The sequence below is a fragment of the Epinephelus moara genome, chromosome 5 (genome assembly GCF_006386435.1).
Source record: "Epinephelus moara isolate mb chromosome 5, YSFRI_EMoa_1.0, whole genome shotgun sequence".
Classification (NCBI taxonomy): Eukaryota; Metazoa; Chordata; class Actinopteri; order Perciformes; family Serranidae; genus Epinephelus; species Epinephelus moara.
In genome coordinates, this window is record NC_065510.1 from 21,645,222 (window position 1) to 21,656,484 (window position 11,263).

The 11,263-nt window shown below is 38.9% G+C and overlaps 1 protein-coding gene across 1 annotated transcript; it reads right to left on the bottom strand.

Annotated features, from left to right (window-relative positions):
* Positions 1 to 4,690: 4,690 nt before the first annotated feature.
* lsm6 (LSM6 homolog, U6 small nuclear RNA and mRNA degradation associated) lies at positions 4,691 to 8,298 on the bottom strand. The gene is made up of 4 exons (XM_050045438.1): positions 8,178 to 8,298; positions 7,619 to 7,724; positions 7,395 to 7,508; positions 4,691 to 5,460 (listed from the first exon to the last, which is right to left on the bottom strand). Exons 2-4 carry the CDS (start codon positions 7,710 to 7,712, stop codon positions 5,426 to 5,428), a joined length of 243 nt encoding a protein of 80 aa, XP_049901395.1. The 5' UTR covers positions 7,713 to 7,724; positions 8,178 to 8,298; the 3' UTR covers positions 4,691 to 5,425.
* Between the last annotated feature and the right edge of the window lie 2,965 nt (positions 8,299 to 11,263).

The window sequence follows — 11,263 nt, forward strand, 5'->3', positions numbered from 1 at the left end:
TATATAAAAGACGATGTTCCCAATGATCTTTGATTATATGACAGCTGAGGTAATAAGATTGAAAGCATAGAAGTGTTTTCTTGTTCTTTATCGTTCACATAAACATATGGGTAACTATGTGTCCATGTTTGGGTACACACACATTCAATGGTGCGAGCATGTATGATTAGGCATGTGGGTGTCATGTGTGTTTATATCTATGAGTACCTAAGGTATACCTAAATGTTATATAATGTATCATCTAACTTAAACTTAAATTTATGGGGGGTTTTTTAACTATATCCTATGAAATGATGTATGAGTAATTTGCTTTGACCTTATTTTTTTGTCTTTACATATGTTGAATAATTCTCAAAATTACAAATAAAAAAATAAATGAAGTGCAACATCAGTATTTTCTAACCAGGACCCTATTTTCCCATGTTTTCGTGTCTAAGTGACAAATGGGAACAACAATTTTTGAAATTGTTCTTGTATTTAGCGAGAAGTCTGCAGCCAGCAGCAGCAAAACAGGCTGCAGTGTAACCACTCAGGGCACGTTCGCCCCTCTGTGTACGACTACTTAAAGTGCTTTTTTTTGCCACTGACAGGCTCAGAATATTATTTTAAGCGTCTGACGACATTATGGAAAGAATCCCGACAGAGATAGACCTTTTTGTTCAAGAGTAAACCAGAAGCAGCCATCGCCTCAGCCACCAGACTCCATATAAATAAATGGTCATTTTATCATCATAAAACACACGTAATTCACAGTCGACAGAGACTAAATAAACTTCACAAAAGCTATCTTGGTTCAGCTTTCCACCGTTCCAACAATTACCAACACTGGTTTGGCTAAAATAAACTCTTAATTTACCCAGTTAGATGTGAAAATATGCCAGTTCTCTACTTGCCAAAATTACTGTTTATTTAAATGGAGTCTGGTGGAATTGGTGGTAGCAATTTCAGGGCTGTTTCTGGTTTAACAAAAAGGGACTTACTCTTAAACAAATAGTGTTATCTTTGTAGGGATGCAGTCTATAATGTCAGACATTTACAATAATAATCGGAGCCTGTCAGTGGCAAAAGCAAGCACTTTTAGTGGACGGTGTGAACATGCCCCTGAGTGGTTACATTGCAGCCTGTTTTCATGGCTGACGGCAGCAGCACTCTGCCTCAATACTGGACCAATTACGAACATTTTTTGTTCCCATTAGTTGCTTGGATACAGAAAATGGGAAATCAGGGCCAGGTTGAAAAATACCGTAGTTACCCTTTAAGTCTGACTTGACCCCTGGTGTTAAGTCTATAGCTTTGTAAGATGGCCTCTTACACAAAATTAAATACATAAAGGAAATATTCTTCATTGTTTTATATTTTAGGATACAGGAGTCGATCATGGAGCCACACCTTGTTCCAGCCCTGAAGCCTCATCTCTTTGAGTTGTAATAGGTATGAAAAGTTCAGTAAGACACACCAGAAACACGTACAATCAACAAAACAACTTTTAACCTGTTGAGCAGAATAGTGACGGTGTGCTTTGTATTCCACCGGGCTCATTGTGTTGTAAGTGGGTCAGGTCATGGTCAATAATACAATATGGTCATAATCTAGTAAGAGATTTCAAGCAAGTGTGTTTCCAAAATAGACCCTTCTGTTGTGGGACAGCTGGAGAGCCTTTTGGAGGTCAAGGTTCAAGGACTCACGTGGACCACGTTACCGTAGCACGCAAGACTTTTTCCTGGCTGTTGTCTGAAAGTCTGTTGCTGTTCATAGCGTTGGAGCCCATGCAACACATAAAAATGCTCTGTGAGTGCAACAGTACTGCTCTCTGGCCTCCTGAAGGGTACCTAGTTACGCTCCCCCTAACCTCACCATCTGCATCACGCTGCCATTTGGAGCCAAGATAAATCACGGAAGCCCCTGTCCATGCTGGGAATAGCTTCTTCCAGATAAGAAGGTCAAGGGTCACATTTCTGGCCAAGGTTGACTGTCCTCGGGGCTAAATAAAGAGCCTAGGGGTTGCAGAGCGGCAGAGGCTAGCACAGGCCCTCACACTCAATTAGGATCAAAACAACCGTCAAACTTGAACTTGGATTTAGGTTACTGAAAGACAAGGAAGTGGAGCAGGGAGCCGTCTGGATCAAACCACCAGTAACACACACTTTATCCTGATATATTTTGATACAAATAACCACATCTGATTAATGGATTAATAGACAAAACAAAGAGCGTCAGTTTAATAATCAGAGGCAGCTGTTTTCAACATTAGTCGGCCATTGTTACGCTGTTTCTAAGGTGTTTGTTTATTCTGCGCTAACCTAACATGACCTCTGACCCAGCCGGTGGATTGTGAGAGCAGAGACACAGTGTGGGAGGTCACTGCCATCATTTACATCCTAAACACATGACAGGCTGTCAGGCAGAGGTTAACACTGGTCAAGTTCACACAGGACAGCACAGATCCCAGTGCACTGTGAGGAGGGAGGTCTCTTTACACATGCGAAAACAGATTGTTGCTTACATCTACACACACAGGCACTGGATGTAATGATAGTGTAATGTAATGCAACATGATCCTTGTTTAACTTATTGTGCTTTTTCTAACAGAGAGGTGTCGATGAGGCTGTAATCTGTGGTGCTGCATTTAAGGTGTTTCTGATATTTTGTCGATCTCTGTACATTCGCTACATTATTTCAGCTATGCACACACGATGCATTCGTTTACCGTGCAGTAATTCACCTTGATACTGCTGAATATGTGCAACAAGAGATAAAAAAAAGAGGAAGAGAAAAAATACTTGAATGTTCCCGATGTGTAGCAAACTCTCCATCAACCCTGGCAAAAGCCATTCATATGAAAAGATCCACTCTGAATAGATTTGCATAGAAGGAAACAGAGATTTGTCCTTGTCCGAATGAGAACATGGTACAGCTAAACATGGGGGGGGGGAATCACTGATTTTCAGGTTGTCCTTGTCATCCTTTGATCCCTTGTGAAAAGGCTAGACAGTCATGCTGCAGTGATCAGTCAGGGTCAAAGTCATACTCCACTTTCCCTCCCTCCCCCCATCCTTCCTCCCTCCTGTGACTCCACTGTAGTGTTGTAGCTCTGGCAGCTGGTGGTGCTGTAAGACTTGAGTCTCCCCCGTTTGCTTTTTCTCCTACATAACAAGGCTGTCACCTATTCTATCCTCCTTTGTCCTCTCCCCTCCATCACTCACCTCCATACGTCAACGCTGAGCCACTGCAGCATCCTCTGCCAGGCAGCCCCTGAGCTAGTCTGCCTTTATGGGGTGAGTGGGAACAGACCAGTGCCCTAAACAAACTACGCCACACAAGAAGAAAAGGCAGCTTGAAAAAAAAAATGGAATAAAAAGGGGGTTATTTCTCTCATTCATTCTGCGCATTATGTCAATGATCCGACAGAAAAAAATGTGGGTTTGAAAAGGGGCTGCGAGGCTGAAATCAATACTCAGATGTTGACATGGACATGCAAAATGAAAAAGTGACTGCATCAGTTCACAGTGTTTTTTGGTTCAATAGCGTGATGTCTGCCACTAGGTCATTTGCGTGAATGGTATTAATTGGGTTCCCTGCGAGGCCACACAGCCAGCGGCTCAGTTATGATTCCAGTGGGTAAATATTTGCCTGTACTAACCCTCACTAGGTGCCATAATGATTCTTTGTGTGTTGCACTGTGTACAATGCGTTTCTGTGTACACATCACTCAGTGCCTATGTCTGCCTGTGTGTGTGTGTGTGTGTGTGTGTGTGTCTGTGTGTGTGTGTGTGTGTGTCTGTGTTGCGGCTCAATCTCCCTCCCAACATTCCCTCTCTACAGCTGCAGCTCGGCAGAGTTTGATCAATAACGCGTCCTTCATTCTCAAGTCGGGCCTGACCTTGGCAGCCTTTTGTCTCCTTCCAGGGGCCAGAGTGCGCATGTACAGGTTGGAAAACAAGGCTCTCAAAAATCCACCCTTGGAAGGAAAAGAATTCCCCTCACTGCCTCCTCACTACAGCATTCTCATTAAGAGCCTAATGAATCATATATTTATAGCGTTCTTATCTTAGCGTAATGAGGTGATGCCACTTTTGAACTCATTTGCTAAATTACCACAGGCCACACTGAAATGGAATAAACTTCCAATTCCTTGCATATGCTGCTGCATTCATATTCACAGTGCAATGGAGGCGGCAGGGCCGATCCAAAGCAGACTTATGAACAAAGAGCATCCGTGTGCAGTCACAGATGACAAAAGGTAAGCTGTGTGTTCGGAGACATTTGAAAGCACTAAAACATGGAGGTCTGCTGCAGAGGGCAGTGGGAGTTGATCTGACGGATCTGTTTACATGTTAATGCAGCCTGCAGGTGGCACCATTTATGGATCAGCCCTGCAGTCACATTCTTTTTGTGTTACTCAGTAATGGATATTTAAATGGCCAGTAAGTGAAGAATTTTCTTTCACAGGTACATATTGAATTGTTCCATAATGCTGCATTAAAACAAGCAACAAGTTACTTTTGTGTGTACGGGTGCTCCATCACGCAGGCCCATGCTGTATGATTTATGCTGCTGGATACTGACAAAGGTCAGATGCAGGGACGTTACCACACTGATTCGTCATATAAACCTGTAGGAATACTTTCAGCAACATCAATCATGTTCAGTGTAAAAGCAAGTAAGCTTAAGATAAAAACCTAAATGTCAAACTTTCACAGTTTTATTTTGAATTATACAAAACAGCTGTTCATTAAATTACTGTGTAATATAAAGTAAATGCAGGATGATGAGAACATTTGTACACAGGCCATTCAGTAATGGGTTTCTTCAGGCGAGTCGTATCAAGATCAATTACAAAATTAGCACGTTAGTAGTGACAAATTACAAAATTATGTTCTAATCCTTTTGAAGCCTTGTGGTAAAACAGTGGCAGATTTGCTTGCTCCTCGCTTGCTCCAGGGATAAACTTTGAGTGAATGATTTGGCTGAAAAACACCCATCTTTTATTCCACTGCTACAATCCCACTGGCACTGTGGAAGCCTGATATATTCAAGAATTAACTCACAAGATGTAACAATATAAACCACAACTCCTCACAGGAATGACAACCTTTTTTTTTTCAAAATGAGGCCTGTTGAAATGATACTGTTATTTTTAAACCATACTTTCTTTAAACAAAGAACAATTGAGATCAGGGGAAAAAAAGTATTGTTTCCTTGTACTGTTAACATCAAAATATGTAAAAATATTCACCAAATCAGACATAAATCAAAACTCAGGATTTATTAAGTTATTCCACTTTTACAAAAACAAACATTCCTCAGGACGTTAGGCTTTACAGAACCAAAAACACAGGACTGCTGTCCACTGACACATCAAACACTGGAAAATTAAAATGTAAGAATAAAAAAAAAAAAAAAAAAAAAAGAAGGATGGTCTTCACTACACTTTCCTCTTCTGAGTGCTGATGTAAAGGACTGTGGAGAGAGAGGGAAAAGCATTAGAATTTTTACTGATATTTAATCACATACTTTCTTGTTTTGTGGTCTTTTGGTGTGCTTATGCATCAAATTAAAATTTCTCAGTTTTCAAAAGATGAGGTCAATAATTTAAGTGGCCCAACCAACTTTGCTGCATAGTGCATTCATATAGAATTTTACAGTTGGATTGTGAGTACACGTAATGCAACTTTACAGCTCATTATTGATGCTCATTGCTGGTTGCCGTCACCCCACCCTTCACCTCCCATGACACACCACTAATAAATTCTCTGCGGGAAACACAGACCCACTCACACAGATCTTATTGTTAAAAAACAGCCACATTTCTCATCCCTGACATAAACTGTGTGCTGGTTTTGACTGGTCAATCTAGGTGGAGGTGTGAGTCTGCAGACTGTGCAGAAAAGCAGTCAGGTAAACCAATTATTCCTTTTACTTAAATCTACTTTTATCAACCTGCTCTGTTTTGACTAAAATAGCCTCATCTTTTGCTGTTGGCCCTTTTATCACACCGAGAACTCCACTGGCCAGCATGACTCATGTTCCAGAGGGAAATCACACAGTAAATACAGTATGTAGCTGGTGTAAGGAAAATTCTAGACGGGGGAATCAAGTTAAAACAACAGAGTCTTCACATTCTGACTATTATGATGACTACAGAACTTATTAAATAGACTTTTATTTCATATAAATCTTAATAAATCTTTTATTTATCAAAGATTGACAGCAGACAAACGTTTAAAAAAAAACACACCGGAGAGCTCCTAATGTTGGCTGCTTTAAGCTTCCCACATTCTTAATATTTCACAGCAGAGCCTGTTACATAGATTTACGGAGTTCAGACATTTCTAATTTGCGAATGGGGCCAGCTAAAGGAACACTTTAAAATAAAAAGAAAGAAAACATTTCAATAAAGTGTTGTTGTATTTCTGATGGTTGATTTACCCATCATGATTTTTTTTGTTTGTTGAAAAGTGGAGCTTTGTGTTGTCACTCAAACTGTTTTATTATCTGAATCATAACATATCATCTGAAGCATTTCATTTCGATCTACAGTATCACACTTCCTGGGATATCTCTGCTCCAGAGATCCTCAGATTGAGCTGATATATTTGCATCAATATCACTGCCATTAAAATACTTTTTTTTTTGTGAAAGGGGCACTTTAATTGTTTAAAAAAATAATGATAACATTATTTTGTTATCATTATTTTTTTAAACAATTAAAGTTTAAAAAGGAAAGTTTAAAGGAAATCTCTTCAAGAAATACTTCACCCACAATATGACCATTTTGATACCTTACTTTCATAAAGAAAAATGTGTTTATCTCGCATGGCTCCACTAAAAAAGGCAAACATTCATCTACTGAGTGACTGGGAAGTAATGACCATACGTCTAGATAAATGAGAATTGGATTACACTGCGCAACTTGTGTGAGTTTGTGAACAGATGTTTTGATATACTTCTTATATGATATACACTTACACTGATATACGTGGTCCCTAAGTAATCAATATGTTAGCTGTTTTCTGTGGTGGCATGCGAGAAAACAAAATTGTTCTCCACAAATTTAATGTAACATGACCTGACTATTAGAATCCAAATGGTCATTTTGTGGGTGAAGTTATTCATTTAAGGATGGTATTACTTAAATGTCATACTGAAACACTCGAATAGGACAGAGAACTAGGATGAGACAAAATGTTGTTGGCCTACGTGTCAACAAACTTTCTGGTCTAGTCTGCAGACCTCCACTGTCCATACACTGTTATAATCTGAGTGCCTCATTGTGGCGTGTATGAGAAAACTTGCACACATGTAACAATGATGAAAAGAACCATGCACCTCAAGTATCAAAGTGCAAAAATGTCTACAAATCAGAAATATGAGTATAAATCTAAGAATCTTACCATTGTTTCCTCTTAGAAAAGCATCTCCATACTTGTTCTTGAGCTGTCCGTTGACATACTCCTCAGTCTGCTCTATGGCAATGTTCATGTAACCATCCAGGCAGGCCAGGACACCTGTGAACACACCATGCATGTGCAGTTTGTGAGCTAAAGAGTAACTAATCACTTCAAAATAACAATATGGAAACAACAAGTGGATAGGTTGTTCATGTCAGGTGCATTACCTCTGTAATCGACACCAGAGTTCAGTTTGACCACCACAGGTCTCCCAATTATCTGCTTCAGGAAGTCGCTCGGGGTCTGCTTTCTGAGACTCATCTTGACTGTGATCTGAAAAGGCAGCACATTAACTGTAACGTCAAATGTTATGGTTGCAGTACAATTAAAAGAGCTACATTAGCATTAGCTTATTAGCATTACATCAGCTAACTCGTGCTCGATGGCGTCCCTTCGTTCAATCTATTAGAGCTATATTTACTCTAAGTATTGCGTGTGGGAGCACGTAACTTGGCAATATTTCTGATGTGACCAAACACTACCGTAATAAGTGATAGCAAGTTAAAAGCTATGTGGAAAAGTAGCGTTAGCTGCTTGCTAATTTGTGAAGCTAACCGGCTAACTGCCAACTCTTTAGTGAATATGCCTTCAATTCTTGGTGTAAGACGGTCGTAAATTTGGTAAATGCATTATATACGTTTATTGGAATTGAAGCGGGAGCTCATGGAGATATATGCGTTTAGAAATTGTTATAATTAGCTATATGTTTGGTAGCATTTCACTTACCCGATAGACGTTCTTCAAACGATTGTATTTGGCATGGACCGGGAACTGACCAATCAGAGGCGAGTAGTATACGGCGACAGATTGAGGACAAAAATCTGTGGAGCGCAGTGATACAGATTGATTGAGAGAGAGCCAGACCTGTAGTTTTAAGTGGTTATAGAGACAAAGACTATATAGATATGTTCTGGTGTGAGAGTTTGACATATTTAACTGTGTTTAAGACACATTTTAGTCAGCAGATCAATAAATTACAACACAGTGGCACTTTATTTATGCAGATTACCCTGTAGGTTTTTGTACATTTTACAAGCAGGTGAAAAGATCAGTCCCTATGTTTCTACCTAAAACTAGGATAAGATCATATTGATTCAATATTTGATTCTTACGAATTCTAGACAGATTAGTAGTACATGTAAGTAGTCTGATCCCGAGGTTGCGCATGTAACAGTAATATAATTCCAGCTCCAAATGGACATGTGCACAGGAAAACCATAACAGACTTTTCCCCTTGGTGTTTGGTAATTTGTAAGTGTGTGTTTCATATTTTCAATTCATATTGCTAGCCATCTTGTGAGATCATGACCACAGCAAGATATTTTTAGCTGCAGACTGTTTGAAATCATTATTAGAAACATACAAATAAAAAAAGAAGTAAAGGCATCTTCAGCAAAAAACAAACCAAGAGAGAATTTAAAAAAATAAAAATAAAAAAAAAAGCCCATAAAAACAAACACAATATGCACAACATTGCTATTGTGGTCATTTACACAGCATTATCTTTAGTAACTTCAAGTTCAGAGTTCAGATTTATCATATTTTCTATAAAATCCTGTACAAATATGAATGTATCTTTTACATTTTACTTATTATTTTTTAAATAGAAATATAAACCTTAACGTCTGATAGTTTTGTTGTCAAACTTATAATATGGAAAGATGATAGAAGCTAGTATTAAATTCTGACCAACCCTATTTTACTTCCAGCAAAGTGATTCCTGGAATGCTCTGAATCTCACAGACATGTATGCCTCAGAATCTGAGAAATCTGTTCCTGTGTTTTTGCACTATGTTTAGTTTGTTACAGCACAGCCTTCATGGAGCCATGCAAACCTCCACAGTATTTGGCTGCTGCTGGACAGTGGACTTGGAGCTGGTCACCAGATGTACATATACTGGGTTGAGGTCTGATCTGCCAGCATGGAAAAGAGAGCAATGTCTGGATCTTAGTGTGAACTGTAAGTACAGGAGAGCTGCAACAATAAGTGAATTGATTTGTCTCAAATGTGAGGATTTAATGCTTTTCTTTGTCAGATAGTAAACTGAGTAAAACATTAATACATCACATTGGGTTAGGGGAATGATAACAAGCATTTTTCACTTTCTTCTGCCAAAACAAATTCAAGACTATAGTGCAGTATTTTGTTCCTCAACAAGAACAAAAGATATTAATGATATCAGTATAAATTATAGTAAAACTATTAAAAATGCCTCAATATTTGACTTTATAACAGACTTCTCCTGCCATGAACTGAACATTATATCCTCCTGAGACCCTGCATCATCATATGAGGATATCTCATTTTGGGTTTACTTGACCTTATACTTCATTTTGCTTAATTTAGGCCTGTTGTCCTCGTTCGTGGACACTTTTTTGTGCCATCTAGTGGTAGTAGTAGTGGCTCAATACACTAATCCACGTAAAAAGAAGATGGCAGCCATCTCTGCCAAGTCAGTCTGCAGCCCATCCCGACAGAAAAGTGGACCAAAACCTGATCACATTTTATGGTTGAAACTTGTTTATTTGTGATTAATAATATTTGTAGTTTGATATTGCAACAAATTTGACCAATTTTAGCAACAGTAACAAGCCAAGACACTGTTAATTAGAAGGTGCTCGTTTGAAGGCCTTGCAACTTTATTTTCGTCTCGTTTAAGGACATTGGGGCTTATTTATCATTGACGATGTTTCGTTTTTTATACTTATCGGGTCCTACTGATCCCAAATAGTTAGGAGAAATTAAAAATGCATACCAAACAAAAGATCGGGTCTCAGGAGGATATTTTAATTTCCCCAGCTCTAATTCTCAGTTGTATGATTATTTGCTCACATTTAGTTCCTTTAGCATAACCCATTATAATATTGTTGTAACAGTGTTATAATTATACTGTACATATAATACCCAAAAGTGAGTTTAGTCATCTTATTGCACCTTAAATTTAATATATCTTTAAATCTCTAATGGAATTCTTGTTCCTGGTCTTATAATATTGTAAAAGGAGCATCTGCTATCTGCTTTGAAATGTATATAGTATATTTTAAATGCATTATAGCTTTACTGTGGTTTCAATTTTTTTTGTGAGTGTAATTGAAATCAAGCATCCTAGAGGTTTTAGATCTTTTCATCATTTTATTCTGCTCTGGCCGAGCTGTGTTGTGAAGGATAAGAGAAAGTCTACCATCTGATAAAACTCTGGTTACTGGGTGCATGACCCAAACACTGCACAGCTTGGGAGGTACATGAAAAATGGTGCAGGGGCGAAATAGGGATGAAATGGTGAGGTGAAAGATAGAAGAGGATAGAGGGAGGGAGGATGTGCCAGTACGTGTTAACAGAGACCGAGAGGTTGAGAGAAAGAGAGAGAGACGGAGGGAGGCAGAGAGAGAGAGGATTGTGAGAGGTGGAATCATAAAGTACTTCTTGTGTGTCTAGACAGGTTGCTTGTTAGCAGGGCATGGCTAGCCCTGTGGAGGCTAGAGGTTAATTTGGTATCTGCTGCTGTGTTAAACTAAGGTCAGTACTACAAGTCCTTAAGTCATAAACAAGAGTGGTTAAGAGCCATGTATACACCTAGGCACCGGTTAATGAATATTCAATGAAGATTTTTTTCTCCCTTGTCCCCTGTTCCCTTCGTTGTTTCTCGCTTTGAGGGAAATTTTAGGAAAGAAAAAAATCCCAGTTTATCTCTGTTGCCTTCAAAAATGACCTCTGTGCACTTACATTTACTCGTCCTTTGTTATCATAATAGATGGCCTTAGTCGTAATAGAAATTGGCTTTTTGCTATTTGAAATGTGGCACACTCATTAT